The sequence below is a fragment of the Zootoca vivipara genome, chromosome 5, assembly GCF_965207765.1.
Source record: "Zootoca vivipara chromosome 5, rZooViv2.hap1.1, whole genome shotgun sequence".
In the NCBI taxonomy this organism is placed as follows: Eukaryota; Metazoa; Chordata; class Lepidosauria; order Squamata; family Lacertidae; genus Zootoca; species Zootoca vivipara.
In genome coordinates, this window is record NC_142588.1 from 33,841,369 (window position 1) to 33,861,947 (window position 20,579).

At 40.3% G+C, this 20,579-nt stretch overlaps 1 protein-coding gene across 2 annotated transcripts in view; it reads left to right on the plus strand.

Annotated features, from left to right (window-relative positions):
- The window catches only part of TBC1D12 (TBC1 domain family member 12), a 45,169-nt gene extending 27,374 nt beyond the window's left edge, over positions 1 to 17,795 (plus strand). For both annotated transcript variants that reach the window (XM_035137804.3, XM_035137805.3), the window contains 11 exons: positions 2,576 to 2,691; positions 3,164 to 3,246; positions 5,208 to 5,325; positions 6,132 to 6,238; positions 7,112 to 7,192; positions 8,983 to 9,077; positions 11,676 to 11,747; positions 13,281 to 13,409; positions 14,019 to 14,128; positions 14,669 to 14,927; positions 16,103 to 17,795. In XM_035137804.3, the coding sequence (XP_034993695.1) occupies positions 2,576 to 2,691; positions 3,164 to 3,246; positions 5,208 to 5,325; positions 6,132 to 6,238; positions 7,112 to 7,192; positions 8,983 to 9,077; positions 11,676 to 11,747; positions 13,281 to 13,409; positions 14,019 to 14,128; positions 14,669 to 14,927; positions 16,103 to 16,171 (1,239 nt within the window). In that variant the 3' untranslated portion in view covers positions 16,172 to 17,795. The remainder of the gene's footprint in view (positions 1 to 2,575; positions 2,692 to 3,163; positions 3,247 to 5,207; positions 5,326 to 6,131; positions 6,239 to 7,111; positions 7,193 to 8,982; positions 9,078 to 11,675; positions 11,748 to 13,280; positions 13,410 to 14,018; positions 14,129 to 14,668; positions 14,928 to 16,102) is intronic.
- The last annotated feature ends 2,784 nt before the right edge of the window (positions 17,796 to 20,579 follow it).

The window sequence follows — 20,579 nt, forward strand, 5'->3', positions numbered from 1 at the left end:
GAGTGAGCAAACAGAATTTATGCAGGGTGCAGATCTTGCATTATCTTGGCACAAACCTTTTAACAGCATAAAGTATACACAGCCCTAACTGACTAATAAGCCTGGCAAGCATCTATCTATACTTTTATGTGTTCACTGGCACAGCATTTATCTTTTTTGCACTCCATTGCATAACTTATAAAAATGTATTGATTGCTTCTAACATTCTCTGAATAGATGCTTTTCACAGCCTCTTAATTTGACCTGCTGAAAACATCCAAAGGTCAGTTACCTTTCCCATGTCTGGAGGACTGTAGCTCCCAATAGTGGGTCTGTTGAAGTCTTCTAGCCCTTGTAGTTGTGAAGACAAGCTTGGAAATACTATGGGTAGTGTCTGGTAAGGCCAGCCATGTTTGGCAGAATTGAATCTTGCTGATTCTAGTGAGTCATTTCATCCCAAGTAATTGAGATTAGGATATTTGGTACGTTTGAAATATGTAAATTATATTTCTGAATATTTATGTTAGGCTAAAAAAATCATCTGTGCAGTTGCCATAAATGGATTTAACGTAGTGCCAAAAACATGGTAATGTAAATGCTGTGGCCTTTTCATTTATGCTGTAACTGTCCCAGCAGCATTCTCTAATGCAATAATAATGCTGTGGGTTGATGCCAAATAAGTGCTGCAGTCCATACAACCCTGTCTGACCAAACCATAACTGATGAATTTGATGCCACAGTAACTTGCCATGATTGGATGCTTTAAATGAAGTGGTATTCTTGTTCTACAACCAACATGCTTGAAAAAGCAAAGCCACAAGCCTCCTGTGCCTTGCTCCGATTCTGAATGCTAGCAAACGGTGTCCAAAATAGCCAAACTCCTTTTAAAACGTGGCACCAAGCTTTTACAGTATTATGTTATGAAAGATCATACTCTGTTAGGCCCTCATATAGTATTGATATTTTGGTAGAAGGGATTTCTGAATAGTTGAGGGTTTGGGGGGTGGCTTTTTTTTTTTTACATTTTAAGTGTATCAAATTAATTAAGGAGCTTTATCTGGTTGGCCACAGTCAGAACAGATGCTGGACGAAATGACCTTTGGTCTGATCCAGGAGGGCTCTTCTTAGTTTCTAGTCATGCATTTTAAAGGCGAAGATAAAGTTTTCATGAGGAAATTAGTGTACTTGCTTGTACTTCTTTGTGCATATAATTTTTACCTCTGTAGCTGCTGCAAATCCAGTTATTTAGAACAGCATATTTTTTTCAGTTCAACTGATTTGTTGCTTTTTATGTTTTGAAATGGGCTAGGTCTGTGAAATTTAGCAGTATATTTGAGATATTTTTTTGGGGGACGGGGGACGGGGACGTGATTCAATATATGGCAGTATTTTGCCCTGATCTCCTTTATACTAAAGAGTGGCCAAACCTCTAGTGTAGTCGTTACTTCAAAACCACTGTGGGTACAGTTCTTTGATACAAACCTTTTAGACTATGGTTTGGCCACAATTAATGTTTCACCTCACTTTTAAATACAATCAGCAAGGGTGTGTGTAGGTGAGGAAGAAAAATGCTTTATAATTATTTTCTGTATAATACAGCTGCTAGATCACACCTAAGTTGATCAACATTTTTATCTGATACCAGGGTGGTGGTATACATTCAGATTACCATATTCCTGGCAACTGAGATAGTAAAGACAGTGGCTTCGTTCAGACATGGTTTATCATTACAGGAATGAGCCCATAGCAAGCCTTGTGCTTGTGGACTTTACCATCCCCTTTCTGTCCTTCCTGTGTGATTGGGAAGAGTACAGTGGTACCTCGGTTTACAAACACAATTGGTTCCAGAAGTCTGTACTTAACCTGAAGCGTACTTAACCTGAAGCGAACTTTCCCATTGAAAGTAATGGAAAGTGGATTAATCCATTCCAGACGGTCCGTGGAGTACTTTAACTGAAGCGTACTTAACCCAAGGTATGAGTGTAATTGGTTCCAGAAGTCCGTACTTAACCTGAAGCGAACTTTCCCATTGAACGTAATGGAAATTGGATTTATCCGTTCCAGACAGGTCCACAGAGTACTTAAACTGAAAATACTCAAACCGAGGCATACATAAACCGAGGTATGACTGTAGTTCAAATGCACTTACTTCTGTTTTAGACTAAACACAGTTAAGTGTTATGTCTAAATCAGGACAAACTTAACTATGGTTAGTTGAAACTTGTGAACTTCAAATCATAACGGTAAACCATTGTTTATCACTAGGTTACATCAGAGTGGGACCAGTAACTTCCAATAAGTAGCAGATTATTTCTCTTGCCTTGCTTCCTCCTTTTATATGGATTTTCCACAAGCTGTAATTTGCAGAACATTTATTCTTTTAGCTTGTGTTGGTTACAACACAATTACTAGATGCAGCGCCTTTCACTCTGTCCTGAGTCTCAAGCTGATACTGTTCATGACTGCTAGCAATATTCATCTGACTCTGAAGTTGTTGTTATCTAGGCAACTCATAGCTTCATTGATAGAAGCTTAAATTGTTGCCATTTGTCCCATCTATGGATAAACTAAAATAATATCATTCAATCTTGTTTAGGAGTATGAAGCACGAACAGGAAAAACATGTAAGCCTGCACCCCAAGCGACAAGACGTAGACACTTTGAATTTGAGCCACTTTCAACTACTGCTCTTATTTTGGAGGATCGACCATCGTAAGTTGCTACGAGTTCTTTTGAAAGCAGAGTATCAAGTTTCATGTTATGACCAAAGTTATGCCTGGAAGGATCCTCCTGAAGATCATATGGTTTTTGTGGTGCACAGAAATGTTCATTCAGGTAGCCCTTCAGATATCCTTGCCCCAAGTTGTAAATGACTTCCTAGATCCAGCAACTTGAATTATGCCTGGAAACAAACGATGAAGGCTTGTACTATAAATATTGTATAATGTGGGTCAGTCTTACCTTTTCCCTTATTTATAGTCTGCCTGCCTCCTGAGATATTGGGCATAAATCTTTCCTTCAGTAAGGTAATTATGGTATCTTGCAGGGCTCAGAAGGGAAGGTCCTGTTGGGAGGAAGCAGAGTGGAATAATTTATTCCCTTGTATCGGAAATGAAATAAAACAGAACTCTTTAATTTGATTCATCTAGCCTTACCTTTGCTTACGTTTCCCCCCCCCCCCCAGGAACCTTCCTGCAAAATCTGTAGAAGAGGCTTTACGTCACAGACAAGAATATGATGAAATGGTGGCAGAAGCAAAAAAGAGAGGTATGGCTAGTCTTACTGCTCATAATGCTATTTTCTAAAAACAAAAATGTGGGAATATAAAAAAATAGAATGCAAATTATCCTGGACTAAAAGAAAACTCTTCTTTCTTTCTTTTAACACAGAGGTACAGTCTTAAAATGAAGTTAATTCGTCCTTCAAAGTATGGCTGCAATTATAACACTTTAGCACACTCTGTGTGGAACTAAAACTTTCACATTACTTCCATACATTACTTTGTACTTGGGATTCTGAAGACAGACACTCATTAATGCTTTGTGGGTGTACACACACAGCACGCACAGCTAGATATTTCTCTCTAACACACACAACACATCTATTTCACTGTTACACTCACCTCTGCAGCTTAATATGGCAGAAAAAGCCAAAGCAGTAGCCTGGTAGCTTATGTTCCACTAAAGAGGGTCACAATTTAGATATGTGCCATTTGTTTATATTACACTGTTGAACTGGTATTCAGTGCAGTTAGTGTATATGGAAATGCAGGTGATCACTGCCTTTTCAACTTCAGCATTTCAGCAGATGGCATTTAGTGGATTCTATCTTCAGCCTAAATCCTGTCGTCATCCTGCACCAAGCCTGTGTGCAAGTTAAAAGACTTTAGGCCTTGACCTTACAAAGGACATATTTGCTTATCTACCCCTCGGAGCTCGTGCCAGTGTTGAAACCATAACACTCTGCGTGTTTATTAATGTTTGTGCTTAACGTTATTACACTCTTGCAAGTGCTTACCCATGATAGCAATAGATTAGCACTCCAGCGTCAATTAAAATATTTTCTCAAAAGCAACTTGCTTTTTATGTCAGCTGGTCAGTGCAGTCAACAATTTGTTTTAACAGCCTGTCAAATAAAATTGCTTTTTTTTCTTACATGAATTGGATTCTTTACGTAAGGGAAAGTATAAAGGTGTATAGTGTGGTATAGACACTTCTTAACATCAAATCTGTAGACCTCATGACCTACCTTGCCAAACACAACCCCCCAGCCTTGTATTGTGGTGGGTACTTGGAAGACCTACCCCTCCTATTCTCCCTGTCCCAAGCAGGCAGTAGCAACACCAGGGTTTCAGTGAACCCCTCTGGATTAATTGGGTTTGGAGAAATTGTAGAGGTCACTCATACCTGTGTACAAAAACCAGTAACATTTGAAACAGTCCTGAAAGCAAGGCAGATTTCCATGAGCTTCCTGCATTGCAAGGGTTGAACTAGATGACCCTTGGGGTCCCTTCCAACTCTACGATTCTATAAATATCACAAATTCTAACATGATACAGGAAAATACAGGATTGGAGACTAAAACAACTGACTTGCTGTTGTGTTTCATCTTTGCCTCTATATACTGATTGTATTTGAGAAGGTGGATTTTTTTGGGGGGGGGGGTAAATGTTGGAGTTGGAAATGTAATCTCTTACTTAAAAAATAAAAATCTTTGTTACTCCAGTCATTCTACTTGGAATCAGTAATTTTGCCTCTGCTCCAAACTACTGGCTCTCTCTGATTTCCCTTAGAACCCACTATTACACAACTCTCTCCGTTTTCTGAGATTTAATTAGTCATCCAATAACACCTGTCCTAACTTGGCTTGTCATGGTTCATGCAGCAAGTGCTTTCTTATGAAGCTCCTCTAGAATAGCTTATTCAAACATTATATGAAACGTTTCTTAGTCAGTGTACAGCCCTACTTCCTCTTACTAGATATACACAATTGCAGACATCCACTATGTCTTGCAAACTTGGAAGAGGAAATGGGGAAATGACAGTATTGGGAGATTCATATTTCTGTCGAGAGCTAATCTCAACACCGCCGATATGCAAGAAAATTGGCAGGTGACTTAATCTGGAGAATGTAACCCCCAGAACATTTTCTATCTTGATACATTTTTAAATGTTGATTTTAAAATTACATTTTAAAATTAAAATTACTGACTATTCTGGATTTAATAGAAATTAAGGACGCACATAGAAGGAAGAAAATAATGAAAGAACGCTTCAAGCAAGAGGAGAACATCGCTAGCGCTATGGTGATTTGGGTCAATGAAATACTGCCTAATTGGGAGAGCATGTAAGTATAGATGACTTTGTAACATCAGGAGCCTTATTACTGATACTTTTTAGCTGCTACGGAAGCCCTTTTGACTGAGGAGCAGGATGAAAAGGCATTAAATATAAGCTTCAAGGCTTTGATATCCCTCAAAAGCCTTGAATGTTTTTCTTTCTGTTCTCAAACATGTATTTGGGCTCATGATAGTCTAGAACAGGGGTTCCCAAACTAAGGCCCGGGGGCCGGATGCGGCCCAATCACCTTCTAAATCCGGCCCGCGGGATCCAGGAATCAGCATGTTTTTACATGAGTAGAATGTGGCCTTTTATTTTAAAATGCATCTCTGGGTTATTTGCGGGGCATAGGAATTTGTTCATTCCCCCCCCAAAAAATATAGTCCGGCCCCCCACAAGGTCTGAGGGACAGTGGACCGGCCCCCTGCTGAAAATGTTTGCTAACCCCTGGTCTAGAATTACTTTTTCTAGTCAGTAATCTCTTTAATAAATTGTTGTCATTAGCAATTTGCCTAAATGCTCACCCTGTGCGAAGTTGCAGTCTTCCAGGGGCAGGGGGTTTCCTTGGGTGTGGCATCTAGGAGAAACCATGAGGCACTGTTGGCTTAAATGGGATAAAGCTGTGTCAATAGCCCTCTCAGGTGACCTGGCTTCCATAAGGGAAAACACTGTCTTTCCACAATATGGAGCCAAAGCTTGCTGATGTTCTTTGCTTCTGGGGCAACCTGGAAATGCCAGGAATGGCAGCTATATTACCTGTACTTAACAAAACTAAACAAAAAACCCTTCTCCTTTTCTCTTCTCCTTTTTAAGGCGGTCTACAAGGAGAGTTCGAGAATTGTGGTGGCAAGGGTTACCACCAAGTGTTCGTGGGAAGGTGTGGAGTCTTGCTGTAGGAAATGAACTGAATATTACTCCTGGTATGTGTTATAAACATGCAAACTCTTATCTCAGAAGGGTGGTGGTCTCAAGAAATAACCCAACATTTCTTCCACTAAGTTTGCAATAGCTTTTATTGATGCAGAAAGAAGTTGCTTTTAGAAGAGATTAATTTATGCCACAGAATTTCACAAATGTATCTATTTTGCTTCGCACAGGAAAGGTAAACTGGCATGGTCTCCCAATACCAGTTTTAAATTAAAGCCATTTAAAGATGATAATGAAAGAGACAACTTTTTCTTGCAGTCAAATACTTTTCAAAAAGCTAGAGCTTGTTAATAGGTTTTTTTTGGGGGGGGGGACAGCCTTTAAATAACAGGACTTGACTAAATATTTTAGTTCAAGAGACTGTTTTTAATATGCAAGAAGATTCACTCTTTTTAGGAAGAGATCACTTGGTTAGTAGATTTTAGCATGTTTCAGTTTCATCTCTTTCAAGAAAGATCAGTATAGCTGGTTTAAGAACTGGAACAACGTAAAGATTCTAAGAGTTCACAAATCTTTGTATGGAGCATGCCTAGATCTCTGTGTACCTGTTTGGACAATCACCTCTTGGATTAATACCCAGATACACCAAGGAGCATTTTAGCTGAGCATGAAGCCCTTTTACGTGAGCTTCCATTAACAATTTTTTCCTGGTTAATGTTAAGTAGGAATGTATGTTCAATAGTTCTGGAATATGAAGCCATGGTTTGAAGTTGGTTAAATTTTGTTAATGGAGTACCTAGTGGTTTGTTTGTGTGTACAACGGGGGCTATATAGGCAGCCAAAAGGCTTGTTCATGTCTCAAACTAAAGATAAAGTTCTTATCTGTAAATTTGCCCTTTGGCTCCATTTTGCTGTCTGTTTCGCAGAACTCTATGAAATCTTCTTATCTAGAGCCAAGGAACGATGGAAGAGTTTTGGGGAGATGGGTGCTGAGAATGATGCAGAAGGTAGGTTACCATGATACCTGTTGCTGCTTTTATACTCTTCTAAGTAGAATGCACATGATTAGCCAAGTGACACATTCAGAAATGTAGCACAGTCTTCTTTGGACTATATCATTCATTGTAAGATCAAACGTTTCATACTAGCACATAGAAAGCTAATGTTATCATCAACTAACAACTGCATTTGTAGGTTTGTGGGGAGGATACCAATTTAACAAACAGAACTGGCAATATCAGTTCAGAGTAAGTCTGGCCAGTTGTGATCCAACCTTATGAGCAGTACAAAATTAGAGGGGTGAGGGGAGAAGCCCTTTTCCAATATAAATTTATGATGTGATGATATCTTAGCACACTTGCTTGGAAGTACAGTATGTCTCTAAAGAGGTCTGAAACCTGATTTCATGTTTGGGGAATAACCCCTTCAGGAACAATAGATGGATGAGGGAATATAGTATTGTTTGGAGCTAATAAAATTTGATATATCCCGCACATTTCCATCCCTCTATATGTTTGCTCTATGGGCCCCAGCTCTTTGTGCTGGAGAGCAGGCTGCTGTCAGCCTGGAAGAGCTGGCCTAAAATCTACCATGCTTGCAAAATAAACAGGAGCACAAGCGTAGGTCTTTGGCCTGAATAGTGGAACACTCCATAAGTAGTGGGAAACAATTGAGACTTCAGGATGTAACCCTGAAAAAGAGAGTTTTAAATTATGATAATAAATGATGATGATGCCCAAATCACAAGTCAAGTGCTGAAGGCTAATGAGAAGGGAGAAGAATAAGACAAGTGACCACAAGCCCAAATTGCACAACTGTGTTCTAGTTGAAGGGAGAGGGTAGAGGCAGAGCAAGGATGAGGGAGAGGAAGAAGCAGCAAGTAAAAAAAAAACAGGCAGAAAGGGAGGAAGAGAACTACTGAAAGTGAGGTTTTTTCCCTATCACAGAGGAAGGACTGGTGAGAATGATCCTTGGTGGAGTAAAGTAAAAATACAGGACACAATAGAGCTTTTACTGCACAGTAAAGCTTTTACCTTCCCAGAATGAGTTGGACACTGTGTCTGCTTGCAGGGCTGCTCTCAGGAGATGTCCTTTCCCCAGAATTCTAAAAACAATTAGTTTTGTAAAATTGAAACAGGAAGTCTGCTGAAAGGTGTTTTCCAGAGGAACAAAAAGGGTGGATATGCTTTGGCTATTTTCTGAAACAGGGAATGAATGGTGTGGTTCCATTGTATCAAAAGGGCATGATGATCTTTGTATTGCCAGTTTAATGAGTAGCAGGGTATTGTCCAAATTTAAATTAGGATGCAGTTGCTTTTGACTTGGCGAGTCCAAGAGGTCTATAGCTCCTGGACGTTTAGGGCTAGGAAGTCTTTTCCCCAGGTCAATAGAGGGTAGTGCCCAGTCCAGATAGTCTGACATCCTTGCCCTGGGTTGCCAAGCCCTTGCCAACTATAGTATAGAAATTCTGAGACAAAATGGAGGTGAGGGGACAAAATGGGAGGACTGTGGCAACACATCCTTGCCCAGTTGAGTTAAACTATTTTTAAATCACCTCTTAAAACCTTTAAAAAATTATTTTTGCACAACCCATAGGTTAAAATGATAGTTGAATGAAATAGTTGTCCTGTTCTCTACACCTTTTCCTGCTTTCTGTAAATTAAGTTAGTATTTTCTTAATTTCTGATTGGAAGTAATAGTCAGACTATGTAGAAGATGGCCATAGTCTTACGTTACTGTATAAATAACTCTACAGACATATACATATATATAAATCTGCATGCTTTAATCTCTGTAGATGCTGGAGTATCAGTTGCTGATCGGGAGGCTAGTTTGGAGCTAATAAAATTGGATATATCCCGCACATTTCCATCCCTCTATATTTTTCAGAAGGTAAAATGTTTTTGACTTTGTTCACATACAAACATGTTAAACATGAGGTCATTTTCCCAGCTGTGGCAGATTTTCTTTTTTAAAAAAAATCTGTCCATGAAAGGTTGTGGGGTTTTTTAATAGAATTTTTTTGCCATGGATTCATGCAGCTGAATAATTCGATGCTACATTAATAGTAGTGTGACTCAAAAATAATTTGAAAAGGCACTTGGGTTTTAGGTATAAACTCTATAACTTCATCTTCTTGGCATGATACTTAGAGGGAGTGTTTTACGTGACGAGGTTAACAAATGTTCTGTCTATGCATCTGTTTCCCTGCAGTCGAATAGTTAGATCTTTGACTTTCCTTACGTGCTTGCCAGGGTGGAGTGCAGGAGGGAGCAAAGCAGCTATAGTAAGCAAGCTGAAATCCATTTTCTAGGCTGGCGAGTGCTGGGGTTTGGGGAGAGATTGATTGATGTGTCCAACTAAAGCAATAGAATGTAAAAGCAGCTTGCAAACCTCGTTGCCTTCATTCACTGAGCAAACATAGGAGGTCTTACAGGACTTAAGCCATTGTTTCTGGGGGGTGCGGCATAATGCAAACAAAAGATCACCTGGTCAGCTAGAGTTTATGCTTGCTCACCACTGCCAACTGGGAAGGTAAGCCAGTACTGTACCACGGCTGTTCAAATAACAATACTCTGGCAGAAAGACAAGCGTACAAATCTGCAAGTGTTAAGTGTTTGGCTTTTTAAAAACATGAAAAAAATGGCATCTTACAAAACAGATTTCAGAGGGCTGTTTGATAGTATTTCAAATAACTAAATGAATGGTGTAGTATAAGAGAAAAATATACTCACCCGCCCCCCTTTTCAAGTATATGTCAGACCTCTGCATATGTTTTAATAGAAAAACGACAGTGCCTGCCCCTCTTAACATTTGTGGACTTGGAATTTTGGTACAGTATTGGCATTCCAGTCTATAATGCCATGTAAGAAGAAGTCCTTATACACAGTTGTTTATATAGTTCCATCTCTGTGTATGCTTTTACAGTGTAACAAGCAAAACAGCAGGTCCCTTGACCCAAAGAAGCTTTTAATCCCCAGAGTTAAAATAGGAGCTGTTTACTCAAGAGTTTTGAGTGGTCTTCCTCTTTTGTTCCTGGTGAAACCGAAAGTGCATTCTAACTAGACAGAATAAAAAACCCCAGAGAGCTGTCTATTGCAGAGTTAGTTTGCCTTGCTCAAGCATCACCTGAAACTTTGTGTCTGGATAGTTTCCCTTCTTTGTTTGCGTAACCAATTTGCATTCCTAAATGAACAGCCTACAAACCCGAAAGTGAATTTTCAGCTCTGATATATGAGGTACTAAAGGAGGAAATAATGAACGTTCAGGTGTGAGGCTTTCTGTTTTGTTTAGTTAACCTCACCCCTGCTACTACTAAATTGCAAAAAGTTTCTGTAATATTCATTTATATGATAACCTAATGCAGCGTCACCAACCTTTCTGAGCTGCAGTGGCTGCTATCTGGAGTTTGGCATAATGGCTGCCACATTTAAAAGCACAGAAGAAAGGACAGCCCCCCCCAATGTGGTGCTGTCATACCCCCCACCCCAATCAGCCACCTCATCAGTGGGGCGGGGTGTGTGTGCAAATATCAACCACTGCTGCAGTTGCTTACAATGAGAAACTGTTTGTATCTCTATTCAGAACAGATGAGAGGGTAGGTGTCAAATCCTGGCATCCAGGGAAATGCAGACATGTTTAAGGGAGTGTGTTCAGTTTAGGGGAAGCTGAGTCAGTGCAAGCAGGAACTGAGCAGGAAGACCAAACAGTGTCTCGTGGATATTTGAGGGGATAGTTACTGATACACTTTGTGGGTACTGTAGGAGGTACAGGTGGGCACACTGTATCAGTGGGCAGCATGTTGGTGACCTCTGACCTAATGTCTCCACTAAAAAGAGGAGGAGGAAGAAAGTATTAATGACCAAGAATCTGTCTAAAATTACTTTTTCACAATCTGGGACAGGGTGATAGTGGTGGAATAAAATACACAATTCATTGTATGCAAGGCTTTCTCCGCATCTAAAAACGCTTGCTGGGTCACAACTGTGAATTCAGAGTTAACATTTTGTCAGCACTGAAACAGCTCTTGGCAGTACGTATAGTCCAGAGAACATTAGGAGAAAACAATGCACTTTGTCTGTACAGTTTGGAACTGGGATACTACTAACCAAGTTCACACTCAGGGGTGACTGCCAGCATTCCTAAGTGTTGACATTCTTTCGCTCACTGTCCCTTGTTTGCTTGGAGGTAGTACAATAGAATGGAGAAAATGTGCGCTCGCTCGCACATGTGTTCATAGGTAATGGGTGGAGGTGGTTATTTTAGCTTTTTAGAGCTGTTACAGTTCCATGCAGTCAGGAACAAATGTACGTGTAGGAGTTTCAGTGCTGCTGTCACACATATATAGCCAAGATTCTGGCCATGTCTAACTTTGTATAGATTGAACATATTGTGATCCAGTGGAAATAGTCTTCTGAATTCAAAACATATCTAGAAAAACAAAATAAATGTTAACATATACTTATATTTTTTCCATTGTTTTCACTTCAGGGTGGCCCTTATCATGATCTTTTGCACAGTGTCCTGGGAGCATATACATGTTACAGACCAGATGTAGGATATGTAAGTATCCTTACAACATTGCCGTTCTTCGCATTATAATGACGTTTCATATAAATATTAGCTTGACATTTAAAGGAATAGTTTTCGCTGAGTAAACTATCTCACTGTGTAGCACCAGTAGAAGAGGTGGGTCTCTCTTTCATATTTGCACGCACGTGTGTGTACGTGCGCTAACACACACACACATCTCCATAGATACTTCAAAACACTTATGATAGTTTTTTTAATACATGCATACGTACGTATGTACGTACATACATAACTTCTTTTTGACTTCCTACCCCTCCTTTCCTGATGTTTATTTTATTACTCCTTTTTATTAGCTGTTTTAAAACACATGTTTTTATTATCTAAACCTGATTCCATTAATTCTTTCAATAATCCATTGCTTATATTTCAAATCCTGCATGGGAATGCATGTATGGGTGATAGTTTGATAGCTAATTGAATTGCTCTGTTGCATTTAGAGGAGTGGTGGGATACCACCAGCCAATGAGCCTAATTGGATCTGGCAGGGGTCCTACTCTGGCTCACAGGACCATGTTCCTCAATACACACCCGCCTGCCCCCACACCTGACATCAGATGTGGTGTCGCAGCGAAGGAAGGAGCTTGAAGTACACTTCCAGTATCTCTTTGACAAGGAGGTATTGTTGATAGCATCACTCAGCTGATTGGTGCTTTGAAGTTGTATGTTTACAATTGTGGTTTAAATTCAAACTGTGTCAGCAAAGGGATGTTTTCCCTCTACTGACCAGCTGTGTGGACAGCTTTGCTGGTACACAGAGAATGAATGTCTGTTTGCAGATGTGGTTTGGAGTCAAACTGCACCAGCAAATGGACAAAGCAGAGCTCTCTTCTGGTACCGGTTAGCTGTTTGGTGCTGATGACAAGCCCCTTTGCAGTTACCTGACATAGTGATGTAGCCTGTTGTGGGTGGGGAAGCTAAGAATCTGTCCTGGAGCGGAAAATGTTTCCAAGCCCTGGTCTAGAGGTAATGGCTCAACTGTAGCCTGCAGAGATGGGTCTGTAAATCCTGTTGACATGTGATTGGGACTTAGCTTACAAATTCTACTATAGATGTTCCTTCCCTATGGCATTAGCCCCTAGAAAAGCAAGGGGAGAAAATCCCTGAATGTAGATTATTCATGTGTTGGCTTTACCACCTTATATTTGTCTGGTAACCACCTGCCAATTCTTCCTACTGAAGCTATAAAAATACATTAGCAGCCTTACCCCAGGATGCTGTAGACTCCACTCATACATCTATGAGTGGAAACTTCAATGATTGAAGCAGGTCTGAGTTGCCCTATTCATTTAACTGCTTTGAACATTTGAATGATAACTGGCAAATGTGCTCATTAAGTACTGAATTTAGCATTTCTGTAACAAGTTGTCCTGTTTTTTTGTCACAACTGTAAATAAATTTGGTTGATTTCTAGCCTTTACTAATACTGTAGCTTATAGAGCCCTACCTTAATATAAAAATGAGACTGTTTACTTAATGCACTTTCACTGCTTTTGTTTTTTGAAGGTCCAGGGAATGTCTTTCATTGCTGCAGTCCTTATTCTCAATCTGGAAGAGGCAGATGCGTTCATTGCCTTTGCAAACCTCCTGAACAAGCCATGCCAGTTGGCCTTTTTCCGCGTGGATCACAGCATGGTATATACAATTTCCAATGTCTCTGTTACTATTTCACTTAAACCATTTTTTGACTACTAGAATCTTTTTAACAGGCAGGAAATGGGTGTCAGTCTACACCCAGCAGAATTTCTACTTTCCTAAAGAACAGTGCTTTGCATTCATACTTGCCACTAGTGTCTCGAATTAAATCGGCAACTATTTCTTTTGTTAAAATTGACCATCCCTTTTCAGAATTCGGTTCTTGTAGCTTCCTCTCCTATAATTCATTTTCTTGAAACAATGGGCTAATGACTACCCTGCAGCCAATTTCTTGCTTTTGCCAGGATGGAAAGATAGCAGTGAAAAAGAGACAGACTAACTCATTTTTCTGTTGTCTACACTGTAAGTGTAGTTGGCTAAATTTGTTGCTGGAGAAGTACAGATACTGTACTACAGTTGTCATAGCAACTGCACTGGAAGTTTTACTATTTAAATGAGACACCTGCACTTTCTTCACTAAAACCAGCAGAATATGTCCTGTAGACAAGGGTATAGCTTCCTTGAAGGCTTCGTTATTTATGGCACCCCGTGGGTGGGTGTCCCCCGAACCAGACTTTTATTAGTTTTTTTCTCTTTTTTTCTTTACAGATGCTGAAGTACTTTGCAGCATTTGAAGTATTTTTTGAGGAAAACCTCCCCAAATTGTTTCATCATTTTAAATCCTACAAACTTACCCCTGACATATACTTGATAGACTGGTAAGTTGGAAGATTGGTTGAATAGGTTCTGTTTTGCTTTCCATGTTAAATGGATAAACTTGCAGCTAAAGTTTGATAATACAGATAATGGGCGCGCTCTAGAAATTCCTCCATTCTGTGGGGGTGGGGGTGGTGAGCAGTTGTTGGGGCAAGTTGGGAACATAATTCCCATCTAGCTGTGATTGTTGGTGTCTAAACAAACTTGCGCGAGTGAATGCCTGCTCATGCAGTATAGCTTTCCCACCCCTCCTTCTCTCTTGCAGCTTCTTGTACCATGCTCCCTCAGCCAGGAAAAGCCTGGTATGGGGGGCTGCAGTGGATTGGGAGGGGGAAGATCAGTGAAATTTTGCAGAGTCAGCTTGTGTGAGTGGGATACCTATCGGTGTGTCTTTCCCAGATCCAAAGTATTAATGGACTTCTAAATAAAATACCACTGACAGTGAAGGAGCTCAGAGTTCACTGCACAAAATTGATGGCATGTACTTTGTCCTCATGTTCCTGATACTTCTGATTTCCAAAAATAAAAAACCCACCCCCCAGGATCTTCACCCTGTACAGCAAGTCACTACCCCTTGATCTGGCCTGTCGCGTCTGGGATGTCTTTTGTAGAGACGGAGAAGAGTTTTTGTTCAGAACTGGATTAGGAATTCTTCGGCTGTATGAAGATATCCTCTTGCAGATGGACTTCATTCATATAGCACAGTTTCTAACAAAGCTACCTGAAGACATCACATCGGAGAAGCTCTTTACTTGTATTACAACTATTCAGATGCAGAATAGTAACAAAAAATGGGCTCAGGTAAGTGTTACCCGTAATTTTTATTATAAATGAATTGGGTCATGTTAACTGTTGATTTTCTCCCCTCAAAAACATGTTGCCTAGGACAGCTTAGTGAGAATAAACGCAGTAAACAATTAAAATATATGAGCATACTTTCTCTCTACATACACACACACATAAAATAATATTAAACCAGCAGAAATACACTAAGCACACAGCTTACATGGGGGATAGGCTCTGGGGATCTGTGTGCAAAGGCAAAATCACATAAAATCAGGAATGCCCCTGGAACAGGACCCCCGCATCTCGTATCTGTCCAACGCCAGCGTGCTGAGTGGGCCTTGCCCCCCACGCAAGATCTCAGGAGCCTTGCAGGGTCTTCCCAGAGGCTGGTAAACAAGGTAGAGGGCTTAAATATATCCCGCTTTGCTTAGCAGGTTCTGGGAAGGTCTCATGAGGGCCCTGGTGCTGGGTGCATGGGGAGATGTGCTGGGTGCATGGGGAGGCAGTACAACTTGCCTACCTGTCATTTTCAGGGGGGAGTGGGGGATGCTGCTGTCAGGATGAGAGAAACCATTCAAGGCCCCTGCAGTGTTCTGCTACTTCATGGGTGGTGTACTTAACTCTTCTTAAATGAGAAATACCTTTAGCTACACTTCCTTAAACTCAAAACATTTCTATTTTAACCCCATGGCGAACTACTACACAGCTACAGTGTGCAGCAATGTTTCTGTTGTAAATTCTTGACCCCGCAATCGTCATCTAAAGCCCTTCTTTGTGTGCCTCCTGCTCTACAAGAGTCCCAAAAGAGCAGGTGGTGTAAAATGAACAGTGTATCTTTCCATATTAAACCCTTCTGTAGGCTAAAATGGAAAATTAGCTGTGTTGTTTTAAATTGTGGATAACCCTTGTTGACTGGAGAGCAGAAAGACGGGCTTCATGCGTTTATAAGGCAGACCATTTTCAAGAGTCATGGTGCTTTTTTGTTCCCTATTTTCCATTAATCACTTGGGGATTGATACTTTGTATATTGGGTTACTCGGGGGGGGAAAGAGATGGAATGGGAATGAAATAATCTTCAGTGATTATGATGGATGCAAAGAACCTGCAATGTGGAATCTGTATTTATAAAAGTTAATGAGAGATTGAATAATTTCTGATTTTTAACACTTGCCTTAAAAATCAATTTGCAGGTGTTTGCATCATTAATGAAGGATAGCAAAGAAGGAGACAAAAACCATAGTCCAGCACTAAAAAGTTAATTTCAAGTTTATTGGAAATAATAAAGAAACCACTTGCTTGTTAAAGGATTCTAAACATCTTATCAATGAAAACCACTAAGAAGAAGCAGCTTGGGAAGACCTAAGGAAGAGACAGTATTTGACTGAGTACAGTGGTGGAATTTGATGAAATGTTCACCCTGTTGCCAGTATTAAAGAGCTTTTTTGTGGGAGGAGCACTTTTCACAGGAAGCAAAACAATAAAAAAACTTATGAAACTGAGAAAGTGGCTAATGCATATTTAATATTTAAAGTTGAATGCAATAAAAATTTGTAATAACTTTTGTTGGTACTTTAAATTTTTAGGGATACCTTTTTTATGATGATCACAAAGGCACCTTTGGGAGGAAAGCAGGCATTTAAAAAGTAAGGCCCCGAAACTGCTACCTGAACCAAACATTTTGGTACAAATACCTCCAAAATTAACCAGTGAAATTCTTAGGACCAAATAAGTTTTTTTTTGCTTTGGTATACATGCCAGATAATAGGAGGCTTTATATATGTCTTGCTAAACTCCTTTTAAACTGCAGCTTCACTCTTCGGTTAAATGAATGTATGTAAGGTGGAACAGAGTACAGTATGCTGCATCAAGTCTTTGCCGCAAAGTCATTGGCAAAAAGTCTTTTGGCCTAAAGGTGGCAGTGGTTAAGAGAACTATTTTAACTGTGTGCTTGTATAAGAAACTGATGGGTTTCTGGAATTTTGCTTCCTGAAGTACTTGGTAGGTAGCTTGCTTACATTACAGAAAAAATGGATTCCTATTCCATGAAAATCGGATCAGTTCTTGATTTATTTTTTAAATCAAAGTGACTTATACTTGATGATAAACACTAGTATAATTAATAAGCTAGTGACAAATGCTTTTGCACATTTTAAGCAAGGTTAATGTGAAAGTTTGAGTCCCTGTATATTAAAACCTTTCTCACTTAAATGCAAAATGGAATAGTTTTGAATTGCAATGTGTACAATAATTAATACCCTAAATCCATACTGTCAGTCACATCTAACATCAGCACTGTACTGTAAATGTGATCTATGGAAGCTCTTAAACTTCCTTCACACTCCAAAACATTTTAAAAATGACATTTGAACTGGAGGGAGATGGAAAGGAAAGGATACCTCTTAAACTCTGAGCAGCTAATGCTTGTTCTTTCTAAATCCATTTTGATAGTATTAATGTAAATAAAAATGCATTATGATTTATTTTTTTTGTACCTGGTCCCGTACGTGGAAATGAAGTGGAAATGTATCATTGCATTAAAAAATTGAAAGAAAAGAGAGACTACTTCAGCTGTCAAGTGTTAAAAGAAGTTGCAGAACCGGTTTTAAAGATTTGGGTTACAGTATGTTGGAATATTTATGTATTGTTATCAGATTTAAAACTACACTTTATATTACTTACAACATACAATTTGAAGTTAAATGTCTTTCTTTTCTTATGTATTTACTTACTTGGTTCCCGTGTATGTCCTCTATTTGGGTTCTCTTGTACAGTTTTCTTACTTTTCAAGTATACACATGTATATAAATTGTAAATAGAAGGTATTTTGCCTTCATTCAAGACCACTAGTAACTATTCCTATGTAAATAAAACTTGTAAGCAGAATGAGTGATGTCTCTTCATTTAATTCTCCCGCTCAGATGCAAAGGAATATTGAAAACTTCTGAAACTTCAGTAGCTTCTACAGATTTATTTTTCAGACATCATGAGCCCATCAATAATGGAAGCTGGGATTCTAAGGGGTGACATTTTAAAGTCCACAAATAGAGTTCTCGGTAAAAGGTTATGATTGGTTGAAACTTCACAGGGAATTACAATCCTTCTCACAAACATTAACTCAATTTGGAACAAGTCTGTGCAAAACTATTTTTCCTTAAACAGAGTGGCTGAACAGTTGGCCCTGTGCCAGGGAATGACTTGGCAGAGAAGCAGAACCCAGAGAAGCAGAGCTCAGACATAAACCGCAGGGTTGTTGTTTTTTTACCCATCCCTGTTTCATATGCAAATACCTGTCCCATTTAGTTCCTAAATGTGGTAGTTTGGTACAAACCTAAGGCAGCTGCCTACAGCATCAAATGCAAAGTAATTTTAAAAAAATTAGGATAGATTTGTATAACATTACAAATGAACAGGTTTTTCAAGATTCCCCACACAGACTAGGAAATAATACTGATTTCTGTGTTTCTTATCCCATGGTTATCAGAGTTTGGATGCCTTGACATGGGATACACCGAGAATGCTGGCACCATGCTTTGGGGTTCTTGAATAAGGCAAGCCTCAGTGTGGAAGACATGGGGTATGCAATCAAAGCATTTTCCCTTAGATTTTCTATGATGTTTTATGTAAATGGAGAGTAGTTCTATTGAAGGGCGCTTTTGCTGCTGTGCCTTTGGAGCCGAAACTGAGGTCAGGACTGTGAGAGATAAGTTCGTTGATAACTACACCCATTGAATGAGTGAGTTGCATGAGATGAGCCAGGTCTGATAGGTGGAAGATCTGTGCCACCTGCTCATCTGAAGCAGGCTGAGACTTAAAACAGTGATAGGTACCTGAGCAGAACAATTTTAAGAAAATTATTCCACTTGTTGCCATCTGCATTCTAGAACCCACCTTTCTGCTATGTAATGCTGGGTTGAAGTACAATAGTAATTGCTTTCTGACATGTCCCTTTCTGGCTAAACCTCCCTTAAATGCTTAGCATGTAATTTTTCAGGATATTGGCACGGAGAGCTGAGCTGCCTCAAACCTACGTGCTTGCTTATAGCAGTTTTTCCTAATCTTAGAAAATGCCAGGCAAGTAATTTGCTATAATTGTTTTAAAGCTTAAACGGTTGCTACAGAATTTATTCATGACTCTGCAAAGGATGCATGCGAGCGCCTTAAAAAAAGAAGGTGGTAAAGGACCCCTGACAGTTAAGTCCAGTTGCAAACGACTCTGGGGTTGTGGTGCTCATCTCGCTTTATTGGCCAGGGGAGCAGACGTTTGTCCAGGCAGTTTTTCCGGGTCATTTGGCCAGCATGACTAAGCCGCTGCTGGCGAACCAGAGCAGCGCACGGAAACACCGTTTACCTTCTTGCCGAAGTGGTACCTATTTATCTACTTGCACTTTGACGTGCTTTTGAACTGCTAGGTGGGCAGGAGCAGGGACCGAGCAACGGGAGCTCACTCCATCGTGGGGATTCGAACCGCCAACCTTCCGAATCCGATCAGCAAGCCCTGGGCTCAGTGGTTTAGACTACAGCACCTTAGCCTCTGCTATTTTGTACCCCCTTCTACGGGAAAAAAAGGAAGCACTCAAGACCTTTGGTTAAGTGACATCCGTGTTTTAAAACCCTATGTGCAAATCTCTGGGTTTCTAATGCCGCGTGTGAGATGTTGTACCCGGGCCAATCAGGCTATAGCAGGCAGGCTACATGTCTGGACAAATGTAGGTGAACACTAGATTGGACCGCACTGCTGTCTCCTAAAGTAAACTTTGCTTTCTTCCTTGATAAGGTGCACCTCCACAATCACAACTGCTCTCTGTCCCCTTCAGATGCAGCCACTTTTTTTGCTGAAAGTATTGGATCTAGTCTCCCATTTATTGGCAGGTGGGGGAAGCTTTTTCTGTTTTAAGAGGCACAAAAATGAAGCCTGCCACAATTTGAGAATGCTTTATAGTGGACAATCTCTGGTGGGGTAGGAGGCGTTAAACTTCATCTTTTCCTAACCTTTTTTTGTTTAGGCATCTTAAAGTCTGTCTGGGGGGGGGAATGCAGATACACCTTGATGATGCCGACCTTTCCTCAGCCATGTTGCCATTTTGATTAAGTGGGGGAACCAGTCATGGGTGTAGCCAGGATTTATATTTGGGGTGGGGTGGGGGGCAAGGCACCCCAACTGTCATCATCTTCAGTCTGGCTCTTGTCTAGCAGATTCAGAATGAAATGTCTTGACAAAAAGTTCTAAATTTCTTTTGACCCCGAGTGCTCAGGAAAAAAAAATCCAAATCTTTCTACAATTTCTACTTAAGTATTTTTATTTACTTACTTGATGGGGTGGGTGGGTGTGAAGCTGCCCCCCCCCCCGCTACATCCAGGGAACCAGCGATGGTCCATGCATGGGAATTGAGCAAAAAAAAAAAAACCCCAGAAAGCTCCTCCTGGTCTCATTTTATGTCTCTTCTCCCCTTTGCGACCATATATTCTGGTACCGAGCCCCATTTCAGCCTAACCCACGCCTTTGTGCGCCCACCGCTCCTGTGGATTTAGGCAGGCTCATAAAAACCCTGAGAAAGTGAGAGTGGTCGCTTCCCGGCGCTGGGCTTGCAGGGAGAGATGCCGTTTGCCTTCCTCCACCTCGCCGAAAGAGGTCGCTGTGGGGAATTAGGAACCGCCGGACCTCCTGAT